Source organism: Phaethon aethereus (assembly GCF_964289735.1).
Source record: "Phaethon aethereus genome assembly, chromosome: 17".
Classification (NCBI taxonomy): domain Eukaryota; kingdom Metazoa; phylum Chordata; class Aves; order Phaethontiformes; family Phaethontidae; genus Phaethon; species Phaethon aethereus.
Genome location: NC_138593.1, coordinates 3,789,270 through 3,816,348, shown reverse-complemented (window position 1 = coordinate 3,816,348; position 27,079 = coordinate 3,789,270). Strand labels below are relative to the sequence as shown.

The 27,079-nt window shown below is 38.9% G+C and overlaps 1 protein-coding gene across 1 annotated transcript in view; it reads right to left on the bottom strand.

The window, feature by feature from the left end:
• Positions 1–27,079, bottom strand: part of DNAH10 (dynein axonemal heavy chain 10) — a gene marked incomplete at its 3' end in the record, with an annotated part of 58,665 nt that overhangs the window by 11,423 nt on the left and 20,163 nt on the right. The window contains exons 25-63 of the mRNA XM_082007731.1: positions 26,249–26,460; positions 25,783–25,936; positions 25,113–25,346; positions 24,891–25,013; positions 23,869–24,102; positions 23,123–23,346; positions 22,319–22,588; positions 22,042–22,225; positions 21,618–21,752; positions 21,055–21,207; positions 20,320–20,508; positions 20,064–20,210; positions 18,997–19,188; positions 18,709–18,827; positions 18,385–18,543; positions 17,946–18,081; positions 17,698–17,820; positions 17,042–17,176; positions 16,511–16,727; positions 15,920–16,039; positions 14,819–14,964; positions 14,254–14,406; positions 13,488–13,748; positions 12,634–12,806; positions 12,178–12,271; positions 10,911–11,078; positions 10,413–10,601; positions 9,586–9,757; positions 8,444–8,647; positions 7,581–7,661; positions 6,973–7,170; positions 6,165–6,326; positions 5,436–5,610; positions 4,389–4,570; positions 3,499–3,635; positions 2,401–2,618; positions 1,790–2,011; positions 1,037–1,184; positions 234–513 (exon numbers count right to left, since the gene is read on the bottom strand). Coding sequence (XP_081863857.1) covers positions 234–513; positions 1,037–1,184; positions 1,790–2,011; positions 2,401–2,618; positions 3,499–3,635; positions 4,389–4,570; positions 5,436–5,610; positions 6,165–6,326; positions 6,973–7,170; positions 7,581–7,661; positions 8,444–8,647; positions 9,586–9,757; positions 10,413–10,601; positions 10,911–11,078; positions 12,178–12,271; positions 12,634–12,806; positions 13,488–13,748; positions 14,254–14,406; positions 14,819–14,964; positions 15,920–16,039; positions 16,511–16,727; positions 17,042–17,176; positions 17,698–17,820; positions 17,946–18,081; positions 18,385–18,543; positions 18,709–18,827; positions 18,997–19,188; positions 20,064–20,210; positions 20,320–20,508; positions 21,055–21,207; positions 21,618–21,752; positions 22,042–22,225; positions 22,319–22,588; positions 23,123–23,346; positions 23,869–24,102; positions 24,891–25,013; positions 25,113–25,346; positions 25,783–25,936; positions 26,249–26,460 — 6,823 coding nt within the window. The remainder of the gene's footprint in view (positions 1–233; positions 514–1,036; positions 1,185–1,789; positions 2,012–2,400; positions 2,619–3,498; positions 3,636–4,388; positions 4,571–5,435; positions 5,611–6,164; positions 6,327–6,972; positions 7,171–7,580; positions 7,662–8,443; positions 8,648–9,585; positions 9,758–10,412; positions 10,602–10,910; positions 11,079–12,177; positions 12,272–12,633; positions 12,807–13,487; positions 13,749–14,253; positions 14,407–14,818; positions 14,965–15,919; positions 16,040–16,510; positions 16,728–17,041; positions 17,177–17,697; positions 17,821–17,945; positions 18,082–18,384; positions 18,544–18,708; positions 18,828–18,996; positions 19,189–20,063; positions 20,211–20,319; positions 20,509–21,054; positions 21,208–21,617; positions 21,753–22,041; positions 22,226–22,318; positions 22,589–23,122; positions 23,347–23,868; positions 24,103–24,890; positions 25,014–25,112; positions 25,347–25,782; positions 25,937–26,248; positions 26,461–27,079) is intronic.

Below are 27,079 nucleotides of genomic sequence, written 5' to 3'. Positions count from 1 at the left end.
AACTCTGTATCTTAATTCTACCAAAGCATCCTAACATGACAGATGCAAGAAGAGATATTTAGCTCAGTTTCAGATTAAAAGAGAGAATTGAGAAGAATTTTCTATTAAATCTGATGCTAAGTATAAGGGAGACTGAATTTTTTAGAGTTTCATTGCTCTTTTAAACACCCAGGCCCTAAAGTTGCAATACAGCATAATCACTACTTTGTTACTAAATACACACTTTTGCTTACCTGTATAATTGATAACCATAGCTTTGCCAAACACAGAGGGAGAATACTTGGGATTCGCTAATTTGGTGTTCAGGTACAATCTAAAATTCCTGTCATAGTCAACCTCTTTGTCACCCAGGATAATGAATGTTCGCCCCTGTGCAACTCTGATATTCTTCTCTAAGACATTGTCTATCACAGGATCAATGTATTCATCAACACCATGCAACAAGAAAGGGCTTCCGTACTTCATGGCCAGTTCTAGCTGTTTAAGGAAATCTGGGTCATTAAAGGAAGCCATCTGCAAGAGAACAATGGGAAGATATGAAAAGAGAACTGATATTCAATTTGCTGAATGGTATTAATTTACAACAGTTGCCAGCACTAATAAAGTTTGCTCTTTGTTCTTCCTCTTAGAGATTATATAAACTGCACAGGTACAAAACAGTAGAGGTGCTTTTTTTTTTCTGATCAGCTGAAAATAATTTCCATTTGGAGAACTATTAGTCAAAGTTCCAAAGGTACCTGTGACTGTGGTAATTGTTCTACATGAAAACTCCAGCCTGGAGCTGAGACAGAACACAATCTATACCAGCCTTTTGATTATAGTATTTCTGCATGTACTAAGGCTGGCCAAGATCCCAAACAAACCATCCATCCCAAAGGATTGAAGGTCATGTGAACAGTGATATTCACTACCTATTTTAGAGGCACAGTAGTCAACACATATGTCAGTAAATAATTGGTTCCCTGTTCAAGGTGACAGATATTTATGCAGCTTTTAAAATATTCAGTAAAGAGGCAAAATGATCATTTATCTTTACCCTCAGGTTATTTTTTTCTTCTTTCTTCTTAATCCACTGTAATGCTTGTTGTTGTGGGTCAATACAGAGTGGGAAGCGGCTTGCATACGTTGTCAGGATGCCATTCTGGATAGAGAGCTCATCTGGAGGCAATCCTTGAGAAACCCACCTGGGGATGGAATGGATCAAAGACCAGGCTGGGAAGAAAACTTGATGGGAGGGCAGCACATTTCATTTGTCAGTAAAATTATGCAATTCATTGAGCATGCTATTAGACACACAAGGAAACATATAGTGTATGTAATTCTGAGAACAGTGTCAAAACTCAGACTAACTCATTGTCTGAGTCATTTGTCACTACACTACTCAAAACACCGACTGTTGTATTTGGTGAGTAATCCTGCAGTAGTTGACATATGGGCCACCTGGGCCTGGGTTTAATTCCAAATTCATTGAAGTCAATTAAAAGACTCCTGTTGGGCTTTGGGTTGAACACATACTATAGATAACTCCTTTTAAAATCTCCTATAAAGGTATCATATGTGTCTAGGTTCAGTGAATGTCCCTGGAGTGGAAAGTACAATGGTTTGTTGTAACAAGTAGCCTCTGTTAACCAGAAGAAAAATAAATTTGTCTCCTTGCCATCTTTGAGACATGAAAGTACAATGGGCTCTCTAGTATGGCTGTGCACTTCTACCCACAAAAGATTCAGATCCAGACTCCCACTTCACAATTTCACATTCAATAGTCACTGGGCTTCTTGACTGGACATACCTGCTAACCTCCACCTCATTAGTCAGGAGGCTTTCCAACCTAAATGGTTGACTGAGGGGAATCTCTCGTGAGAGGATATCTTCTTGCCACACTTGATAGATCATTTCATTACGAAACTCCCAGTTGAATGCTCCTTCGTAACTCAGAAAGGCAGCACAGAGTAGACAGTCTCCAAGCAACTTCACCTTGCGTATTTCATAGTCCTCTAATTCCTTTGTCCATCTGATAGAATTATAAAGGAACCCTGTGTCAGTATGTACCAGGGAGATGGGATTTATGTGCGGAATTTCCAGCTGCTGCTACTCTAGATGTAGGTTGATACAGACCCCCAAATTTACCATCAGTTGTTCTCTCACTATTATGATGGCCACAGGCACTAAGTTGATCTGAACCATCTTCCTTTTAATCTGAGTTCACCTTTTTCTTCTGGACTAAAAATTGTTGTTATAGTTTTTCAAGAGCTAATGGATATTAGCTTAGAATGGATATTAGCTCTTCTCAGAAACAAACATCACAGGAAGTGATGTTTCCAAAAATGTCTCTGATAGATTTTATCCCTGGCATATAACCCTCTGATGTCAAAAATTGTTCCTCTTTGAATCTAGACTTACCTCTTGTTCTCAGATCTCAAGCCAAAGATAAGCTTGTCAGCAGCATCTAATCTTCTCTGCATAATCTCTGCTTCTTCTTGTAACTGTTGCTTTTCTTTTATTGCCTCTTGATATTTGTTCCCCAAAGCTTTAAGCTCAGCCTGAATGGTAGCCAACTCTGCCTTTATTTTTTCCAGTTCCCGCTTACTTAAGTAATAGTTCCGTTCTAGCTTAGCCACCTACATTACATTATGAAAGAAACATAAGAGTATCAGAGGAAAAAAGGGCTTTGGAGAGAAGTGTTAAGTTCTCAAATTTCTTTTCACTATTTCATATACTTTAAAGCGTCCTGGTAATAAACAGTGTAAGCCAAAATAACTGGCACTATTTCTGACCTACCTCTCCCCATCCCAAACATACACATCATGGTCTGCTACTGCAGCTCCAAAACAGATAAATCTCCTAGAGTTTTGAAACCACAAGGTACATTAGGGATAGGAGCAGTCCTGCTGACATTGGAGGCCAGCAGGACTGTCATCACGTGACAAAACAGGAGGTTTGTCTGCTTAATAACAACAATATTAAGACCTCAAAAATACTCAGACTTATTATCTAGTGAATACACTTTCTCAGCAGTCAGCTGTATATAATAAGCTTTTCTTGAAGAAAGTTTCCCAGCGTCATCTGCTGGACATTAGGTTTCCCTTAGTAATACAGATAACTTCCCAGACATACTAAAAAAAGTTAATGAAAAGGTCTGTGCCTAAGGAACATGGATGTTGCATACTGCTGGGCTCTGCTCTGTCCAAATGCCATGTGTTTTGAAGTCTGTTTTCAATAGTCAGCTACAAACTGCGTTTTTCTAAGCATGTTAGATTACAAAATTCCAACTGAACGCGTTCCTCCCTCCTTCTTCAAACACTGGCATGGATGGGAACCCACATCACAGCATCATAACACAACAAACAGAGCAGTTTATAACTGAGTACCTGCCTCACCCCTACTGCAATAGCTTTCCTAAACACCTCTTTTTAAGTACTTCAAAGAGGAGAAATAGGCAGTCTATGAAATTGCTGAGTATTATTTTTCTCATCAGCACCATGCATCCACACACTCTACCTTCTCTCTCTTCGGCTTGACTTCTTTAGCTACATCACAGTAGCTCATCACTGCTTCAACAAACTTTAACATTCCCAGTCCTGCTCTGCTAACAAGTTCCATTTCATTGAAGGTAGTATTAAGATTCTTTAACAGACCTAAATGTGCAAACACAAAAATATGGCAAGTGACTTGAATTACAGTGCAGAAATCCTCAGAGAAATAGCTTTCCCTACCAGCAATATTGAGCAATGCTACAACAGACAATATGAAATGTTTGTCAGAATAGTAAAGAGAGTCTGACCTTAAGATGAAGCTACTGGGCTGTAAGAATACAAGCACAATATTGCCAGTGATCTCTTGAGTTCCTTCTCCAAGAAGGGAGTGCATTCAGGAGTTGTTCAGCATGTCTCAGGATCATGGTTTGTTTTCTCTGCAGCAGTCAGATGCAATTTTGTTCAAAGGGCCAAATTCTCCTCTTAATGGAATTACTCTAGACTACACCTTCAGGAGCATGTGCAAAATTTGGCCCATAAGCTTTAGATACAGCTTATCTTCTTTCCACTCTGTACATATCACATTTTAATTGCCACCACCGGGATGAGGTCGTAATTCTACTTTCTCGGCGACTAAAAGCAGACAGCAGGCCCGCTTAGCTGTCCTGTTTGTTTCTTGCCTGCTCTAAACCAAAGTGCCTATAAACTGGATGTAACATGTAGCAGAAGGTCCCTGAACTCTGAAAAATGCAGTCACCCCAACAGTGCAACATCTGCAGCACTGCAAACAATGCTGTCCCCTTGCACATAGTGAACCCCACCCTCCCAAACAACACTGGAAGGATTGCTACTGACATGGCTAATCACATTAACAAGATCCCACATTCATTCCAAGTATACAGGTCAGTAATTTACCTCGGACAGATTTCACTTGGCTCTGAGTAATTCCATCAAAATCTATCTCCATCAGGGATCGCAGGAAATTTGCCTCAGACATCATTCCTTTGGCTGTCTTCCAGTTTAAATCTTTGTAACCTCTCATTATAAGAACACATTCCAAAACAGCCTGCACCTGCTTAGGGGGTTTTGCAAAGGATCTAGAAAACAGATAAAGGACACAGTGGAGGAGAAAAACGAGGAGACAAAGCACAGGATGCCAGACACGGATACTTCCCATTAAGAGAGTCATTGAAATACAGCAAGAGCTAGTATATAAGATATCCTACACAAAGTGGAAAAGATAATCCAGACAAGAAACTATTAACTAGTCAAAAGCTCAAAACCAATTCTTGTATTCAGATAATTTTATCAGTGAAATATTAATGGATTTCAACAGTGGAAGGCCTAAAATCCTGAGCCATGATATTCTTCCCTTGGGCAGTGAAGCAGCTGTCCATTGGAAGATGCAGAACAGGAAGAATCCAAAGATATACAAGAGAAAGGAAACTAAGCAAGTGTGGCAGGGAAGGGAGAGCTGTTGCTATTTTGGGGAAAGCCAAGGACTGGAAGTGCTTTCATATCTATCCCCAAATACAAGATGTATTATAAAAACACAGGAAGAAGTTAATTCAGCAGAGAAATACATTTTCATGCTATCAAAGGATCCCTGAAAAATAACTGGTATGTGGTACTGATATTCACACAGAATAAAAACAGAGGAGGAATGAAGGGGTTTTGACAGCCACTGCTGAGGCAAAAACGATAGCAGTTTTCAGTGCATCAGACCGGGGGGGTAGAGAATTATGGGGATGACATCAAATGAAAGAGTGGAAGAACAGCCTTGAGGGGAAGTCCTGGGCTAGGAATCAGAGGAGTTTGTTGTGACCTCTGCCCCCTGATGTCCTAACCTTCACCCACACACCATGCAGGTGAGAAAGGTGAGGCTGAGGTTCAGACCCTACAAACAAGGGTCTCTCAGTGAGTTTCCAAGAGTTTATGCTACTGTACATCCAAATGAGTCACCTGATTTCAGTAACATCAGACTTGTCAAGCTTCTGAAGCTCCAGTTTGGCAGCTTCTAAAACAGGCATGACTTCAGCCAGAGCTGTCTCAGCAGCTGCCTTCTCCATAGCAATATCCTTATTCTGTTCCTGTATCTCCATAGCTTTTTCTTCAGCCAGTTTTTTCTTCTCCTCAGCTAGGAATTGTAAAGGCAGGACCATAAATGGGTTATTCAAATTTGTATAGAGAACATATACTAATATAGATTTGCTCTTGGCTGAAAATCAGAAATTACCATCAACTCAGTACATTTTTGTTGCTAGCTTGCCAAAGTTTACAGTTCCATCAAAAGGTTAAGAACACTGTCAGTGTACCACACAAGAGCATACATAATCTCTTTTCCTCCCATGCTTCCCTCTGTTTTTCCTCTAATAGTAATTTTCTGAATCAGAAGGTCCCTTTCTTGCTAATGCCTCTTTCCCACGTTATGCCCTACCCCTTGGAAAGGGAAGACAAGGGCAGGAGAACATAGTATTAAGTTGTGTAAAGTACTGTAGGCCAAATATATTGCAAAGATGGCAATCTCGGCAAGATAGGCGACCTACTCTTCTAGCATGACACTAGATGAGCGCAGATAGGACAAGAGGGTTACCTCTAGAAGCAGCTGGAGCTCTTAGAGGGTCTTCCAACCCCATATAATATGAGCCTTGCTTAGCCTATGGGACCCTTCAGTACTTGTAAACTACCTACCTACTTCTGTGTTTGCTGAAATCTCTTGTAATAAAGCCTCACAAGCAGCTGATTTTTCTGCTAGCACAATCTTTTGCTCAGCAAGTTTCTTGTTCAGCTCAACCAGCTGTATGCTAGCTTCCTTCAGTTTAACTAAGCCCCCATCCAGCCGTTTACATTGTGCTAGGTAGAAAAAAAAGGGAGAAATGTTAGTGATTCATTGACTGTGTACCAGCACACAGCAATAGACAATCTCACAGGAAGCAAATATCCTTATACGTGCGCTTCGCAGAAAGGCAATCTCGGTTATGAAAGGAAAATGACTCTGAGAGATTTTTTTCCTTTCCTAAGCCTCCCACTCAAGACGGTGTTAATGTCACTTGAGCTGCCACATAGTGGCCCTGTGCCACAATTTACTTTCCATATTCCACTGTTCGTGTTTTATCCTCTTCACATATTTCAGTGCCCACTGAAGTATGAATAAGAATTGCTGCTTAAGGAAGAATGTCAAACCTTGAGCTAAGCTATTAGATTTAATCAGACTGCTCCCCAAGCAGAAAGGTGTCTGGTTTGGAGATTCTGGCTCGGGTTCATGCACAAAAGAATTTGAGGAGAGCCCACCGTTTGACAGGCAGAGTCTGAACATTCACATGTGGCCAGGATATTGGTTCAATGTCAAAACCAGATGTCAGCACAGTATTTGAGATAGCACTGATACAATGATTTTTGCATAATGTGGGTAATATGTGGGATTCTCACCACAATTTTTTGTTGTTTTAAAATATTTAAACCACTTGTTAAAAAGTAGAAAACATCTACACAGCCTTACCTAAGATGAACTCATTTTTCTCCTCCAGCAGTTTTGAGTAAGTATGGATAAAATCAAGGTAATTCTTTGGTGTGACATGGTTGCTACGTCTCAGTATCTGCAGAAACCTCTTGCTGAAATCCCCTACAGATTCATGCACCATGACCATGTGCTCAATCACTGACTTGGAGCGCTCTGATGGGATGCGTGTGCTATTTCCTAAAATTGGGTGGAAGAAATACAAAAATTTCAAAGGTTTTGTTGGGTTTGTTTACAAGTTTGCCAATTACCATCTTAAGTACATCTAAGCCAGGAACAAAGGAAGTCTTTTCTAGGGGAAAAAGCAAGATCAAGGCAGAGTCAGAAGAGAAACTGGGCCTCCTGGTAGGCAGGCCACATTGTCTGCAGAGTTGGGAACTTGAATTTTAGCAATTTTTTAAATCTATTTGAATAAGAAACTTCCATCCAAAAGTATTTTTTGACTAGGATTTTGCATCACCCATTTAGACTCAGGGTAACAAGCACAATGGGAAATCAAGTTATGAAATATACAATAACTACAAAGTAAAGGATATACTTCTTAGGCTATCCCAAGGGTTCATGGGTTAAAACACTGACATTTTACATACCAACAAAGGATTGTGCAACTGCATACAAGGCCTGAGGGGGCCAGGGCAAGAACCAGTCAATACCAGTGTTGTTGACAAGACCTTAAAATAAAAGGATAGTGTTATCCGAAAAATTCCTTTGTAAAACTAGACCCTAATCTCCCAGGCAGTCCCGTGCTTAACTTTATTTGCATCAAGAATCTGCAGGATCTGTCTTATTTGACTCCTGCTTAGCAACAATATTTTCCACAAAGTCAATACTTCCATTTTGATAGTAATCAATCAACTTTTTTGCACCTGTGTCCTACAAACCCCACTGTACTATTCTTCAGGCTGTACCGTTCTACAGGATGCAGTCAAGAGCGGCAACAAGGTATTTTAATGCCTGGGTTAGGATTCCCACCCATACCCATCTTTCATGTTTCTCTTCAGTCTCCCAGGACTCCTTTCAGCCACCAGGCTCAGGTGTGTTTTCTCTCAGTGGGTGTCCCTCTCACCATGCCTTTTTTTTGGCTTTGGATACAAAAATGTTTCTCCTACCACGATCCTAGTTTCACAATGATTTAATACCACGCAGTCTTCTGTAAACTACAGAAGAGAGGCTGCAAACATAGGCTGTGTATTTCCAGTTCAGTGAGGATGACCAATTGATTTCTAGCTGTTCAGCTGGAAAATGAACTGATCTGGTAAATGCTAATCAATAATAATCGCTGATATGTGGTAATTAACTGGAAAAAAAATCATGCACTGCAAATCCTTAATCATGAAACCTGCTCTGCTTAGCTTTAGCTGCCAGACATCTCCAAGTGTCCACTGGAGATTTTCTCTTGCCTGCAAGCCTGTATTTCACAGGGAAGGAACTAAGCTGTGTGTACAATTGATACCTGGGAAATTTCTGCACCACGTTCTCAGACTGTCCCCAACTGGGGACATTCCCAGGACAATGTGAAGGTTGCTTGCACATTTGTTTGCAAAATATTGCCAGACACTCTCTTTAGCTGAGTTCATGCCAGCTTTAGTAGCTTCATCTCTGATCTGACTTAGTATGGTGTCTTTTTCATCATCTGGAAAAAGGGCTGGCACCATTCCTGTAACATAAGGACAGAAGAATGCTAGTGAGAACAACCAGTAAGAGAAAACCATATGGCAGGGAATAGGGCAAATGAGAAACCAGACACAGAAATTTTAAACCTACTTCTGCAAAGGTTATTCTAGGTAGTTTTGAATGAACCTATTAATCTCGCTATGCTTCTCCTCCTTCCGCCATCCCCCATGGAAAATAAAGAGGCAGTACTTAGGACAATACAAGGGGATTTGGAAGAATAATTAATTCATTTTTGTTTGGGCTTCAGCAACATACACAAAACATCACAAGAACACAAAGTGCTTTTAACTCCACAAAGAAAATCTTCATTAGTGTCTACAAACCAACAGTTCATATTTTCATTCTCTCAGTCACATGACAAATATTGCCTAAGTTGCCTAATGACAGGCATAAGCAGACCAGGAACAGGGAAGACTAGACCAAGGAAAAGGATAAGATTTAACACATCTGTTTTCAAATCAGACTGTGTAGGAACTTCTGTAGAGAGGGTAGTCACACAGTGCCAGCTGCTGCTCATTTTCAGCTGCTGTGTACACTAAAAGATACTAACCTACAGTTTAGGACAAGCAGCTGCTGCAGTTCAGGTGAATGCTATTCAAAGGCCAATAGGACAAAAGGTGGGTTTGTGGCCAAATGCAGCTGAAGTTAAACCTCAGTCTTGGAAGAAATCTGAGACTCCTGTAACATCATGATCAGCATGAATTAACCCTATAGCCTTCCCAGAAACATATAAATGACTGTAAGAAGATATCAAAATGCCATTATTAAGGCTAAGATCATTTCAGCTATTACTGAAAGGTGTAACTAACTAAAGCAGCAGAGGGCACAGGGTGAAAACAATAATAGGTGGGTCAAGGGTACATTTGAGATTATTAGTCACAAGTAGATACTGATCAGGAGTAACTGAGGCTGCTGTGTCACCTGAAGTTAACATGTTGTTGATGAGTTCCAGGAAACTTTCCTCTGCCACATGGGCATCTGTAAACAAGAAGACCATTGACTTGTTCTCAATACCCAGCTTCTGGTACAAATTTTTCAAATCTTCTCGGAAATTATTTTCTCCATATCCTCGACTCAAGATGATCTCAAATACCTGAGGATGCAAACATATATTGAGAAGACACAAATGGACCCAAGACATGATGGTAACTCTGAATTTCAGTTAGACTGGAACAAGGGTTTTGGTTTGGCCCCTATCATCAGTAAATGTGTAAGTATCAAAAAAATATGCACTACATTCTTTTTTAAAATTACATTTGTACAACCCTGCAGGATTGCATTTTCAAAATTGCTTTGTGTTCATCCTGTTTTGTTCTTCCCTTCCAAGCCAACAGCCTCTGTAAGAGACTGGAAATACCTCAGAGAGAGGAACATTTCCTATCTGAAATATTACAGTATCAATCACAACAAGGTTCCTCAAGCAGCACTGGAGTGCTCCTATAATACAGATAAGTAACAAAAGCAGTAGTTAGGGACTGTTACTTGTTCCCCGCCAAACCCATCCTTTTTTTCTGTCCCCAGTACCAAAACCTAGATTCAGGCACTGACAGCTTCCTGCCCAGATCAATCACAGTCATCATCACCATACCTCCTGGCAATCACTTCACCCTGTTTTTCTCTCCATAGTCAAGAGATGCCAGCCTGATCTTATCTTGACAGACTGACTTCCACCCGCCCCGCTAATTTAATCCTGATCACAATATTGTTTTCATTGTCTTCTTTCACTGCAAAGATGCAGGGTCACTAACCTCATGTCCAGCTGTATAGGCAGCCAGTCTCGTTAGAGACTGTTTTCCTGAGCCTCCCACTCCTATGAGCAGGGCATGCCCATGATCCATCCGTATGATGCGATGTACATGGATTAAGTGCTCCAAAGCGTCATCAAAAAGAACCAGATTCATTTTAATATTAACTTCATTATATTCCTCCAAAATCTCCTGCAGAGAAAGGTGGACAGAATGTTACTATGAGACCACGGAAACAATTAATAACATTAATAAAATAACAACACATTTAGCAGCATTATTCTTTTCCCCTTCCTCAGGGAAAATAAACTATTGGAAAACACTGCTGACTCTGTAGCTGATCCTCAATTTTCATTACGGCAGACCCCGATGGGTAATGGTGCACATAAAATTCTATGTGAACACAGAAAGGGAACAGATTTCCTACAGCTTGAGGCAGGCTCCTGCCCATTCCTCAGGCACAGACAGAATCTGGCAAAGTTCCAAGCTGATGCACCCTACCTGAAAGAGAGCTTTTGCTGCATCATAGTCTTGGATATCTTCATAAATATGAGGTTCTCCTTCACTCAGTGCCATTCTGAAATCTCCAAAAAGAATAGGATCTCTCATGGCCTGCTCCAAGTCATCTCTGAAATTCTCTTCAATCAGGTTTTTTATATGACCTTGTACCTTTAAGTATATTAAATGAGTCAGGCAACACAACAAAGCAGATCATTCTGAATCCACCAACACTCAGAAGGGTGATAATGCAGACTCTTGCTCAAATACTGGCCAATTTCAAGGGGATACATACGTCACTAGAAGATCCAAAGACCACAGCCTCCTATTTTGTTCTATGTATGATCTAAAATGATCTAATAGGCAGTTCAAGAACCATTCAAGCCAATGGACTGCAGAAGTTTAAGACAGAAAAGGATAAGCTGGTTAAAAAAACCCCATCTTCTCATATATTGGTGTAATTGGACCATATATATTATGGTCTTCTCATAAACCTTCCTTCTCAGCTTTCATAGATGTCCCACCATCAAGATTTCTCACAAATCTGGTAAGTCTGAATGAAGGTACAAATACAGAAAAGCTGCAATATAATTATTCTGAGTTGTGAAAATTGAGCTGGAAATGTATCTCTGTATGTTAGAGGAGAAAGTTTTAAGCAGAAAAATCTGAAGCCACCTTAATATACCTCTTTTCATCTAAGCAAATTGCTTTGCAAGTTGCTTATATGTAAGTAAACTTTACCCAAATCCTCCCTTAATTCTCAAGGTATCAAGCGGTGTCATTCCCTCTTGTGTTGTAAGATACAATTTGGAGCATTTTCCAATTTGCATAACAGCCATAATTGAATGCATTGTTTAAGGACTCGGCTCTTATCCTTCTTTTTCCTACTTGATTGTATAGTCACATTCTGATATAATCCCTCCTGAAGGAAAATACTGACTTGAAAATGAAGTGATTTCCTGAGTTTTCCCCTGCACTGATCTCACAGTTCATCATCTGTGCCACTCTTAACCAATTTTCCTCGAAAGGCAAACCCAGTAACAGTTTCTGTTCCTTCAGCAGATCTGCCCACTTAGTCTGCCATAGTCACTTTATTTTAGAAAAGAAAACTCCATGGGCCATGTTTTAAATTAATGGAGAAACATAGTGGTTAGACAAGTCTGCAGTCTGACTGCAAGACCTGAGTGCAACAGTTGGTCATGTTGCTGTTGCAAATCAGTTGCCATAGTAATAGTCAGTGACTACGGAAAATTGAAAAAAAATTACTCACCAATGCTTTGTCTGCTTCATTAATCAGCCTGTCATGGAAAACCCTCAGGCACTCATTTCTCCAAACTCTCACCATCTGGGTCACCGTTTGAAACCTACATTAACATTGAAATATCAGACTGCACCAAATGAGCTGACATGATTCCTAAGGCCATATGGTTAATAACACTTACCAAAGTCTGGACTGACTGTTTTTTTACTCTTTTTGTTCTTGTTATTTTCATAAGGACAAGTAATTAATTTGCTTGCTTTTTGACTTCTGGATAACTTATTTAAGAAAGACTAATGCATCGCATTTTGTCATCAAGAGTAATATCACAATTTAAGATTTAAGTTTAATGAAAAAGAGACCAAATGTGACTGATTTCATGTACCAAATTACCTCATCTTCACCCATATTCATCCAATATAAATAGGATAGGTGTAGGACCACTGAAGACAATTTTTCTATTCTTACCTCTCTGGAGTTGTAAGAATAAGTCCATTATAGACCCTGGAAAGGTCCCGCAGGTTAAAAATGTAATGGAATTTGGAAGGAGTAGGGGGTAGGTCACGAATAATCATTTTATAAAGCTCCAACGTACACACAGTAATCTTGTCAGAGATGGCTGATATAGACTCATTAAACATCTGCAAATATGAGAAAGAAGAGGTGTTTTCATAAGACTGCCCAGAGAGAACTCAATGCTACTAAACATATTCTGCTTTCCAGCTTTTAACCCTGCTTGGTATATTTAAAACAACTGAGAGCAAACATTTTCAGAAATTCATATTCCTGTGTAGTATGAACATTCTGCAGTTAAATGCTTTGGGCAGGGCCCACTTTCACTCCTGAGCTTGCACAGTGCTGAAGACAGCATCAAACTCCATGACTGGGATTTCTACAGCACCTCCATAGCAGAAAAAATAAACTGCTCTCTTCTTATATGATGTTGCAGTTTGCTTGCTAGTAAAGCAGTCTACTGCATTATATTAAATTTTTCACTGTCATTCAAGAAAGAGTTTGCTGACCTTCGTGTATTTGGTTACAGAAACCATAACCAAATCGGTCACGGGTTTCAACCTATGAAAAGCACCAGTTTTATAAATTATCTGCTGGCTTGAAAGTTTACATATTACTAAAGAATTTATCAAAACAATGTAAACTCACATCTTGAGAAAGAGAAGAGGAAGGGAAAGGTTTGCATGAAGTTCTAAACAAAAAAAAACCCCTGATAACAGAAGATTTCGGGTCTTGTGATAACACAGAAATAAATGTCTATTTAAAAATAATAAACCTGTTGAGCAATCCTTTAAAAGCAATGAAATTACCGCAGTGTGGCCTTTCAGGATGGAGGCATAGATCAAATTCAGTGATTGCTCAGAAGGAAAAGGTATGTTAAAAACACTGAAGAGTGAGATGAATCGAGGGTCAACTTCATTCCGACCTCCTCCAGCTTTTCCCATAGCAGCAATAAAACCCAGGTCTCGAAGAAGTTTACAGTTCATCTCCTTACCACGGTCGTACAAGAAACCTTTTTCTAGCAGCAGCTTCAACAGGGCAATGGGTTGCTGTGTGCCATACTCATCAACCTTTGTAACACAAAAGAGTCAAGATGTTTAAAGCACAGTATATCATCATGCCAATTACTGCTATAAACGTGGAAATACTGTGCTCCATACTCAGAAGAACATTACAAGGACTAAGTGACACTTTGTAAAGCTCTAGCACTGATTGTGAACATTCATTCCAATGTCTCCTATGGGAACAGTGCCTCTTCTCCAAGATAAACTACATTTTTGCCCCATTTGTAAAGAGAAAGGGATGGTTTCTATAGTACACAACCTGCAGCCAGAGAGACATTATTTTAATGGCATAAATCAATGATCCAACAGGATTTCACTTGTATATAGGACAAATATTGTAACAGACGAAACCTCCCCTACTACACACAAGTCCAACTCTTCTGAAGACCCTAAGCTGAAATCCAGTTATGCATTTACCAAGAATCTCCTTGAATTGTGATTCGTTAGATCTGTGTATGAAAGGACCACATCAGTGCCACCCCAAATGTTTCTATACTACCTGGCAGCTTACCCTTGGCATATTCATATCATCCATGAAAACAATGAGATGTTTTCCCATAGGAGGGCCATAAGTGTCTTTAGTTCGTTTCTCTACGTTTGTCTCTAGGTTCCTCTGAATGTCCATTGATGTTGTACGAGAAGAGAAGTTAATTACTAGCAGCAGCTGCAAAGGGAAAGAAATTGATAAGAATTTATTTTTATATGTTCTTTTTTTAACTAGATCATTCAGAAAATATACTTTATATTAGACTGTCAGATGTACAGGAAACACTTCTCTAGTCTATTTACTCACTTGAATTACAGACGATAAAGAAAAATAATCCCATTCTTAGAACTTCAATAATATATACCCACTTTATAAAATTGAATCTGTGCATGGTAGAACAGAACAAAACATCTTTGATCCTGAAGGATTCTCAAATCATTCACTTACTTTGGGTCTGAGCTTGCAGTCACGTTAACTAAAGTCAATATTGCTACCCACAGACTCAGGCTTCACAATGCAAATTTAACAAAAGGACAAAGAACAAAAATGCAGCTTTACAAACAAGACAACTGAGAGCAAACATACATACATTAAGGTCTTTGTTCAGACTGTTTAGGAAGTTTTGTGTAGTTGCTGTTTTAGATGTACCCGATTCACCTACAAGAACAACTGGGCGTTTTATTTTTACCATCTGTTCTAGTAACCAAGTAGTGCGTGTTGTATCCACTGTAGGCACTGAAAAAGATCATGAATATGATAGCAGGTTAAATTAAAATGCAGTACAGCTGGGGAATTTATATTTATAGAATAGTGCTGGATTAGACTCCCAAGTTATTAACGTGCAGTTGCACAAAGACATAATCTAAAACATCAACTCACTAACAATGTTGAAAGAAAATTTTAATTGCTCAACCATATCTTTTCAGCTTTTACCATTGGGATCTTTTTTCTCCTATAGATACGTTAAAAAAGAAATTATCTTCCATATAGGAGGGTCATGGACTGATTAAGCTCCATTTAATCCCTATTTCAAGGATATAATCAGGATTTATTTGGATCATAAGCATTTTCCCAGAACTCTACAGAGATGAATTTTTTCCTATGTGAATAGCCTGCCATTAGGAGCAACTTTAGAGATCATATAGTTATCTCTTGTGTCAGTAAAGTCAACTTGTGCTTGCTGAAGTATTACTATAAAGTCACCTGCATTATTTGTCCTTACCTATGGAAAGTACCTGTCACCATTATACAGTGCTTGAAGTAACAACCAATAACAGCCTTAAGAATGTAATTTTTATCTATCGAGTACTTGAACCATGGAGCTGACATTTTTCCTAGAATTTCTGGTTGAGCAGACTGCGAATCTTCTGCTATTCTGGCTTGTAAAAGGCATTGCTAGCTCCTAAGAAACCTTATTAACTGAAACAAGCTTTTCATCCTTTCCTTATTTCTCTGTTACACAGTGCTGTAATTATCAACTCTACTCCTGCTGAACTACTATGACAAGAATATTAAAGAAATTGAGTTGTGCCTTCATGAGAAACTGAACCTGAGTAGATGACCTTCAGTACAGAAAGAGGATGTCTCATGTTCAAGTGCCATGCACACGTTATAAATTTATAACTCACACGTTATAAATTAAAGGCTGTATTTTATCAGTATACATCACTGTATTTTATCTTACACTCACCTAGAATGTCAAGAAATTTCACTTGAGGCTTATGAATATATTCAGGAACAAGTTTCATCCAAGGTACCCACTTTTTTTGAAATCCATCAAAATGAAAGTCATACAAAGTTGGTAGTTGACCTGCAAACCATTAAGCAACTGGAGGTTTTCTAAGACACTGAAATATTTAATAAGAAAATTATCTGATTGAGATGAAAGTGAAGGGTGAGATTCTGGAACAAGTTGGGCAACACTGTGTTCTGTTTACTTGTGATTTAACCCAGTAAGACATCAAACTAAATTGTCTAGCACTTGGATCATACTATTACTTTTTAAGCACCTTCACCAGCTTTCCCTTCATGTCTTCTTTTTCCTTTCACTGTTTATCTCTTCAGCTCAGCATAGAAAAGTACTGTTCTGTGAGGACAGACCAGTAGCTGAGAGTCATCTAGCATCAGTATCTCTACAGAGTTTTCAGCAATAGTCCTTCAGAGAGCATATTTTGCAGCCAGGATAGCTAGCTGGAAGGAAGAATGATGTTCTGCCTTCATGGAAGATAACACTTCTCTAATATAATCAATGGGATTCAGCTAAATTATGACAAGATCCTACCTGGCAGCTCCCCTGGCTTAGCCAGGATGTTGTCATCATGAACAGTAGACATGCAGGAAATACGTTTAACATTTTCATCAAATTTAATTCTCCCAGCATCAAGAAGAGCAGCACCTAAAGAGGAATACAAAGCTTCCAAGAAAAAACACTCCAGAACATCAGGATCATCAGGCTGTACCACAACTAGAGCTTCCAGCATCACAGTCAACTGCACCACCTGTTGTAAAACAAGACAAAACTGTAAATAGAACTGCCATTTAGATGCATGAAAACTCCTAACATGTTTTCAACTGTTCGAGTGTTTCCTGATCTTTCATCCTTACAAGTGTACCTACTGATATGAGTATTAATGGCAGTAGAAGAGCATTGTTAGGAACGCACTGTTTCTTTTGTCTCTTGGTGCTCATCACTAGCAAACTGACATTTCAGCACAGACTACTCCTGTGCTTTCTTTGGGAGGTTTTCACTCTCTCCATTGTTACATTTCTCTTTTTAGATAAACTTTTTCAACCTTTATTGTCTGCTCCTTACCATATTTAAATCTGTTTGAGGAACGATGGTCTTCAGCCTTTCTCCATGTCTGCCGTCCACAATTCCCTCTACAATCATATCAATAAGATAGGGCACATATTTTTGAAAGAGACGATTCAATTCAATTCTCTCTTTCTGAGGAATGAAAGGGACAATAATTCAGCACAGAGAAACCTGGAAAGCCAGTTTTTGACAGCAGAGCTTCCCATCAATACCTGGCTGACCAAGTACAATTGTTCTTGCAGGAATCACTTCTACCAAAGACAGGGTACAGTGACATGAAAAAATGCGACACTGTTGTATGGACTGGGTTTTCAGCAGGTGAGGATCAGCATTCATCAGGTGCTAGCAACTACGTTGTCTTTCTTCACCTCCCTGTGGACTTGAGTTTTTAATCTAAATGTAAGAAACAAGGACCTACACAATCTCACTGTTAACTCTTTTGGAGATAAGGTAAGCTGATTTCTTGGTTCTTCACTTCTCAGAAACAAACAGAAGTTAGAAAAGCTGTGAACTCTCTTTAGCCCTCTGTTGCAGGCCTAGTGATTAGATTTGTTGTCAGAAAATCAGACTGCCTTTATAACATTTGTTTTTACATATGTCTACAGTTCAGTATTTAATATGGATACTCTCTGAACAAGTGCAGAAGTTCCCACCTCATTTTCTCTTCCTTGGATCCACTTCTGCCAGTAGGGCTTATATTTCAGATTTTTAGGATCTACAAAGACCATTCCACAGCGGGACACTGTGGCAGGAGAGGCATACTGTAAGTCACCAACCTATAAAATAATCATACAAGATAATCATACACTTAAAGAACAGCCACAGTAACTGCTTTTCAGGCTTTGTAGACCCATCTGTATCTAACCCTTCCCATGTATTAAACGGTACGCTCGTTACTTACTTCAAACAACAAAGCACAGTGCGACTGAAGTCTAATCCGCTCCCCATTTGCCAGGGTCAATAACTTGTTGTCATCCATGACAGAATTCATGTTTTCAACCCACAGAGCATCCACATCTCCATCGAATAGAATGTACCTATGGATACAGGAGCCAAGGGGCACTGACTAATCTCTGATTTTACTAACATATTCAGGATTCAGATGTGCCATCAAAGGTGTCAGTGTCAGCCCAGGTGTTTTGAAGCCTCCCATTCATTTTTGATAACTGCATAGTTGCCATCCTTCTCACTGAAGCTCAAAACTCAGAAGACAGAAAGATCTCTTAGACATTTTCTATTTATTTAGCATATGTTTTTTAAATAGTGCAGTATCAAATAGTTTAAAAAAAAAAGTAAAACCCATTATCTAAAAATTATCACAATGATTTCTAGCTGTCTACCTTCGCTCTTTCTTGTCAGTAGGCCTGTTGATATCCCGAAAAATGTTTGACAAGACTCCATCTGTCCAGTCTCGTGTGGTAGGGTCAAGGGTCCCATACAACTCAATCACACTCATAGCTTTAGGGTTCAGTGTATAAAGCTTTGTCAATAATCCCAGTCTAAAGATACAGCAAGAGAAGCAATTTTAAAATGACACAATACCATCTCATGTTAACCCAAGCAAATATTAAGGTCAGCTATTGATGTCATGACTACACAGGGCTGAATAATGCAGTCTATGCCGTCTTACAACCTGATTTCCATGTATCAAATTCTGTACTCACTTGTTTTGAGCCTGGCACAAAGCATTAATGACAACTGACTTGCCACCTCCAGTAGGTCCAACTACCATTGTAGTGTGACGAGTTAACATTGTCTCGTACATCTGAACTACTTTATCCACCTGAAAAATAAACATGGATTTAATAGACTGCTGCCCATAATTCTTCTATGGACAAGATCAGCAGCTGGTCTCTATCAGCTAAGCTTTCCTGCAGCCACTCCAGAGCGTGGCAATGCCTATCCAGCCTAATGTTTATAACAAAAATGCAAGCAATTAACATGTCTTATACCTGGACGGGTAAAACAACATAACCCCCTTCTTCCAGCACTTGTTCAACGGCATCATTAAAGTTAGGGTAGCGGACTCGAGGGCAATCCAGGCCAGGAAACAGGTCAGAGATTAAGCCAAGGAAGAGAGGTACATCTTCAAACACAAATTTAGGAAGATTCATATCTCGTAGAGCTCTCATCAGTACAACTTCCTAGACAAAACATAGCAGAATAAATCTTTAGCAAATAGCTAACCAATCATCTAATATGTAGCAACTTCAAACATCTCTAAAAATTGTTGCCTGATTACTTCAGTACAGCTTTGAGAATGTTTTCTTGGCAGCAGTTACTAGTGGAAACAAAGGTTATTTTATAAGGATTAAGCAGACCAATAGCTAAGAATAATACACTGCCTTTTTCTACCATCTCAACCAAATGCCAAACGGCTGGATTGGCCCACACTACACTTTTCCTGATTTGATGTTAAAATAACCAAATGTTTTATGAACATACACAAGTTCTGTAGTTCCCCTGAGAGCATCATTTAGACACCAACTTCCTACCAACCTGCAATGTGCATCTGTACATAACTTTGTAGGAGAGCTTCCTTCAGCTGTCTCCAGGTTTTTAAGAAGAAATTTAAATAAGAATTTCCCTAGGCAACTGGGTATCACAACTGTACATATAGAAATAAAATATAGGTGTAAAAGCCATAAAAAGCAAGGCAGTATTGCAAAACTTTCATTTATAAGTTTACTGTACTACTTGAGCTACACAAGTAACAACTGCATGGCTGGAGCACTCAACTCTTCAAAAAACAGCTTTCACTATTCATCCAGAGACATTCAGCTGGCTATTTGCATCCTGGACTTAATAAGAAGTAAAATACCTTATTTTCTATAGATTTCCCTGCTTTGACGTGAGTTCTGATGCTGGCAGACAGCATGATGAAACTCAGTAAGAACAAAGTGAAATAATAAGACAAATAACACCAGTGCTCCTATTTCCAATGCAAACTATAGCCAACATGTAAACACTTCCTAATGAAAAAGATGTCCTGTTCAGGTTAACAAAATAGTAAATCTACCTCACTGAGGTTTGCTGATCCTCTTTTCAGTTCTCCAGCCATGACCAACACTGACTTAAGGGCCCTCAGTCCAAAATCATAATGATGCTGTTTAGAAAGTTGTTCCTTTGCCAGCTTGTATAGCACTGTCATCTTTTGGGCAAGGATCTGTATGAGATTTAAGTTAGAGGATCACAAATGTGTAAGTCACAACCAAACACTGGATATACATACATGGCTGCGTACATGGGTATGGGTAGCAATAAAATTTTCTTACCTTTGCCATAAGGAACCCTTCAGAAAAGAGCATGATTTCACAGATTTGCTGAAGATCTGGTACAATAACAACCACAGGCCTGAACAAAGCTTTTACAGACTCGGGAAGCTCAGTCCGGCCAGCATAACCAGGATTCATCGTAATAAAAATGCCCATACGGCTATCAAGGGTAATTTCCTGTCCTTCAAACTAAAGGCATAAGAAAACTTTAGACCAATGTGTAGTTGGAATTTAAATAAATAGTACTATTTGCTCAAAGAGAAAACCAGCAATACTGGGGCACCCAATTAGGACAACGTGTTAAAATATTTAGCTTTAGATAGTCACCCAGATACATTCATCCTTCTGTTTCTATCTTGGATATAAACATCAAGACACTTCACACTTCTCAAATTTTCTGTCTGAGGATTTTGAATTCCAATAAACATCAGTAAATAAAGCCTCACAATCCACATCAAGTTAAGTTACTCCTCTCCCTAATTACTACTATACTACTACCCTATTTAGCTTACTTTTATCACACTTCACAAAGGAAGAACCTAGGAAAGTATCAGAAAATCAGCAAGGATTTAGCATCTCTGAAACTGAAAGTACATACTCCGGAGTTGGAGATGTTCAGCACAAATGAATTGCAGAAGCAGCAGCCCTTTGATCTAATGATGGGGTCTAACCCTGAATCTCGGCCCCAAAAAACAAGATCAACCTTCACAATTACTCTTCCTTTTCAATGTTTACCTGAAATGTTTTCAACTGATTCATTAAAGCATTTCGAATAGTTTGAATCTGAGAAGAAATGACTGAAAGCACGGAAGCATCGATACGATTGAATTCATCAAAGCATCCCCATGCTCCACACTGGGCGAGACCAGAGAAAATTTTACCAACTGCCTAACAAGAACAACAAGAAAAACTTTTCAGCAATGAATATATAAAACATTGCAGCATCAACAAACTTTGGAGTATGCTAAAACTCTTAATGACTAAAACCTCGGCATATTTATTTATGCAGGAGCTAGCAATCTGTCATAAGATCTTGCAATAATTACTTGCCAAGTGCAAATTGCCTATGATGAGCTTAAATGCATACCATCTAGTCATTGCTCCCCTGCTTAAAAGCACCTGAAATTCCTTCAGGAATTCATTCAAAGTAGACATTTTTTACTATACTTCATTATCAATCAGCATAGTACCTCTAAGGGAGGTACTTATGCAGAAGTTCAGAATATGTCCTTATCCTGGGCACTGAAAAAGAACAGTAGCTGGCACTTTATCAGAGAACACAGATCTTGAACTCTTACTTTGAAATCCATGCCTTCTCCGCAGTTTGTCACTACACACAGTAAACCCAGTGCTTTGGCCAGATCCTTGGTTGTTTCTGTTTTTCCCGTACCTGCCGGCCCTGCTGGTGCTCCTCCCAAAAACATTGATAAAGCCTTTGGAGACAGACCAAAAAGCAACGCAAAGCTTGGATTACATTTATATTAGGGTGGTAGCAAAATTACAAATGAACCTTTGGGTACAAAAAGCTTAAATTTTGTCTGTGAATGCATTCTATAGTATCTTTGAGACAATCGGGTTAAAAAGACATCACAACTGGTTTCAAACATATTAGCCTTCACATTGGCATCTAGGAGATAACACGAAGTTGCAATAAAACAATTATGTGATTGCCTAGAGGTGTATTTTGAAAGGACTTGTTAGCAAAGATCTCCTTGAACATACCTGTGTGAGTGTAAGATAAATACGATCTGTAAGTGGGGTGATCACAAGACGTCCGTTCAAACCCATATACTCATAACCATACGAAAATGTACCGGTGCACTGCCGCACATTCAGTTCATCTGGCTCTCGGTCCCAGTAAAAACGCAGCTGGCTTTCCCATTCAAACTCCTGAGCCTGCAGAATGCTACACAACAGACACTTGCTCACATGAGGTAAAAGGATGGAAATATGATTTATGCATTTGGTATTTTGTCAATAGGTTGGGGGCGGTGTTTACCTGTCTCTTACAAATGTATCAACAATGTCTCTGGCATGAACATCAATAATGAGAACAGTGTTGTATTTTTTCCTGTCATTTTTGCTCAAAGGCATTGTAATGCGGGTAACCAGGTCATCGATTTGCTTATGCATTTTTTTAGCATAAAGTTTCATTGCCTGTTTTTCTCCCTTCTTCACTTTCCGAAAGACATCCTCTACCTCCCAAGTCCACCACACCTGATTAGCAGCCAGCACCATCATGCCTTGGTAGAGTAACATCCAATCAACTCTATGGGAAATACATATAGGGAAGGAGTCTGAGTTACTGTTTATTCTAAGTAACCGATCTTCTGAACAGAACAGAAAAAAAAAAAAGAATAAAAAAGTTCCTCCTATTTCTGCAACAACTATAACATGAGCCAAACTTTACAGAGATGTACAGAATTCTAACAAGGTGTGCTGTTGCAGTATTTCAAAAGCCCAGGAAATACTCTGATAGAAAAGTTGCCTATTCCATGTGTAACGATTGCCAGGTTGAATTCATAGTGAGAAAAACATACCATGCACACAACACTAAAGATAAAAACTGAAGACTTAGGAAGTGAGGTATGATAGATAATACAATTTTTTCCGGTCAGTTAAAATAATGCATATGTATGTATTCATATCCCTCCACATACAGAAATACACACTGAATTGTGTAAAAATTTAAAAATTAAGTCTTTCATTTTTTATACCACTACAGGCTCTTAATAACATATAAGTGTTATCCTTATAACAGGATATAACATATTTGTGTTATCCTTGACACTGATTGTTTCACCTGCTTCTGTCTTCACAGTATCGAAAAATAGCTTCCTTAGTAAGGAGTCTGTTTGTTCGCCTCATTTCTGCTAGCACTGCTGTCATCCAGCTCTCCACTCTGCCTTCTGCAGCTACAGCCTGCCGGAACTCCATCACCTCCTCCTCAGCTGAAATCATGGCTGTTGCAATTTTCTCATCACCATCACCATCCTGAAACCTCAGGGAGGCTATGTTATCAAACATCTGAAATGCACCAACAACGAAATTCACTGGCATGTTAGAAACAAAGCTTCAAAGATGTAAGTGTGTCTAGCCCCTATTCAATCTTGAAAGAAAATTTCCATGGACTCTAAAGAGAAATGGATCTGATTCATAAGTAATGAAATACAAATGCTGATATACAGCTCAGCAGCCCAACTGCAGAGTAAACAAGCAGATGATCTGGTCCAAATGACATTGATTTTTTTTCTAGAAAATAAAGACCTATTAGGAGCTACAGGAACGTTCTTTAATGATTGATCATTCTGGTGTATCTTGAACGTTCCTCTACCAACATTCCTCTACCATAACTGATACTTGCCAGTGTGAGAGCCAGGAGAGACTATCAATCAGATTTGATTTGGTTATTCAGAAGCTTCTTCCAGATGCTGCCAGGATGCTCTTTGTATGCAATTAGCGCACCCTTAGCAGCATGTACAGGATAGTCTGTTAAACTTTTTAAAACACCTAAAAGCACAAGGCACTGTGGAAAGCCAGACATTGTACCTTTATCATGTGTTCCTGGACACAAAGTGGGTTACTGCTGCCAAGGATACTAAGCAACTCCTCATCAGATATAAAGAAAAATCTTGGGAAAGCATTTCGCTTGGAATCCAAATAATCATTCAAGCTTTTCTGACATTTCTCTAGCACATCGTTTATATGATGGAGGTCTGACAGACGATTTGGGGCTTCACAGCATTTTTTTATTGTTGGTTCTTCTACAGTTTCATCCATTATCTACACAGGGAGAAAAGAAAGTTTAGAAAATACCGAACAGCAAAGGATTATGTTCTATTTAGCTGGTGACAAAGCACACAAGTAGCACAAGCAGTATAGGTTCTTACAGAAGTGACTTAGACAGAGTTTTAAATATGGTTTCCTACTGCTGCAGTGCTGTATGAAAACATGGAGATAGTATGCTTTCAAAGCTGAGAGCATGGAGATACTACTATAAAAGCAAGTGTAAGCAAAACAAACTTGTATCCCAAGTCAGGCAAGCGTAAGCATATACCTGACTTTGCTCCTGTATACAGTGGTACTTCAAGTGAAGGACAAACATTGCATTTCAGAATCACAGTACTATTTCAATTTTGCAAATGGAAAAAGAAAAGTAAGCCATATTCATACTGGGAGTATGTGTTCAGTATGGGAACAGTGGCATTATAGCAGGAAAGCAATTTTAACACATATGTAGGTCCTCAATCTATAGAAAGACATCTAAGCTTTTTATTATCATGGTAAAGGTAAAAAGATGTATCCAATGAAAGGAAAAGGGCATTCTGCCTGCCCACTACTGCCAGCAAAGGATCACACATCTGCCCAGCTCAGTTAAACCAGAAGTATTCTGTGTATGACAGATGTGAAGTAAAACACCAGAGTTCCTGGGTTGCCCAGTCTCATATTCAATTCATTATAACATACCATTCTCAGTGTTGCAAATGACACAGAGGACTACAACTAACTATGGAACTGGAAGCAAAATGCACTAAATAATTATGCTGATCATGAGTCAAGTCGTTACTTGCCTTTTTAAACATCCTGTCTATGCTGTCAAATATCTTGGCTTCCTCTAGAAGCTGTGATCTGATATCTCCACCAACAAAGATGCTCTCCAGGTACATCCATTTTCTCTGAACCACCATCCAGATCTAAGAATCAAATGTAACCGTCAAATAAAAAAATACAATAGAAAATCCTGATTATAAATAATAAACATTAATTATTTAGTCCAGCACTTTCCTCCCTACCTCAATTACTTCACCAATCAATGACAGAGTTTTTTCCCAGCGATGAACGGTTGAAAGGAAAGGACCCACAAATCGACTGCCCAAAACACTCTGAAGATTTACATTGTTGTCATCAAGAATCTCTAGAATTTCATCTACAGATCCCAGAATAAAGCCTCGCTTCTCAGTGCCTTTGAAGTACATTTGTACAGTGAATTTCAGGTGTTCCCATGTTTCTGCTATTTCCTTCACACCCTGCATGTGAGCATAAAAAGATGCATTTATCAGTCTTCAAAAACTAGAGAACTATAATCTTAGCATAAAATTAAACAATTAATTCAGCAAAACTTTTGCACAGATTTTCTAATTCTGGTTTATAAAGAAGAGTCTCTTTCAAAACATCATGATGGGAATCGAATGGATCCTTCTTCGGATCCTTTTTCATAGGCCAAACTTGCTTATTGTAATAACAGAAATCCAATATACTGCTGCCAAAGCCGAGATAGCTAGGATTTTGTGCCATCTGGTAGCTTTTATTAACAGAGCTATTGATTTTAGTTGACATCAGTTACATCATGGCAGCTCCCTGAAGATGGCCAAACTTGCTGACATGCCAATATAAAAATCTCAAGTGAAACACAGACTGTTGTCATCTATGTCTTTTTAGTTTTATTGCGATTTTTTACATTACCTTCTCAATGCTAAGTTCCTTAACAGCATTTCCGACTATTTCACCAATAACATCTGAGTGTCTGTGAAGTTCCATAGCAAACATATTCTCCAAAGTGAATGTTTCTGTCATTTCAAAACTTGTTCCTGTTCTGTCCATAAGGTCTTGCCAATGCCTGTTTTAAATTGACACATCAGCAATTGTACCACCCACCACAATACGGTAAAAATGAAAACACCTGTGATTTAATATAGAATAATGAAACCATGTTTAGCACTCCACTGTTTAAACAAGAACTAGTATTTTGGATAAAGTATCCTAGTCATTATAGTCACCTTGCATGCTATTACACAAGTTCATTAAGCAGAATGTGAAATTTCAAGCTGCAGCACATGGTATGACCCCAGTAACTGAAATTAAAAGTTCTAACAAAAAAAGCAAAATCTTCCTACATATAGAAAATGGATTTAAATAAATAAAATCAAACCTTTCTCTTAAAGCTTCATTTTTCAAATCAAGCAACAAAGGAATGGAGTCTCGAAATGCCTTCATTTTTGCTTCCAAGTGAAAGGCTACTGGCATACTGTGTACTTGTTTGGGCAGCTTTCGAAGGGCTTTAAGAAATCCTTCGATTCCTTCCTGAAGAAACTGGACATTGAGATTTATCCAGAGCGTCTGAGACCACTCCTTTTTAGCTGCCTGGGAACAAGGTCATCAGGAGGAAAAAAATCATATTTCCTTTTAGTTCTGACCAAAAATAAAAAAATCTTTCCACTACATTAGGATCTAGAGACCACAGTCAGGATGCAGATGTAATTGTATTGACATTTTACAGAGGAAGAGACAGGTTCACACAACCAGTTTTACAAGAAATAATCAAAAGGGAATATGGAGAACAGGAAAAGCATCCTCAAAAGCATATTTTACAAGGCATTTTAATTTTAAAAAAATAAAACTTATTAAAAAATTGTTAAGATTAAAACCTGAGATACCCATTGGCACTGGTACATATACTATATCCAAAACTAGTTCCACTGAAATGATCAGGGGACTTGTGCAGTAAAATGCCACCCAGTAATTATGAAGGGGGAGGGAGGTCTGCTCCTTTCTGATAAGAGTATGTGTTTGCTCCACTACGGAGGCATTGTTAGTTCTGTACTAACATCATTAAAATCATCTCATGGTGATAGTCAATTATAGGTCACAGCTTATTTCATGCAAAGGCTTAGAAGAGAGTTGATAGTAACTAGAGGACAACGCAGCCTCTTCTTTTCTCCCCCACCTTTTCTGCATGTGGGTGCATGAATACCTGTGCGGC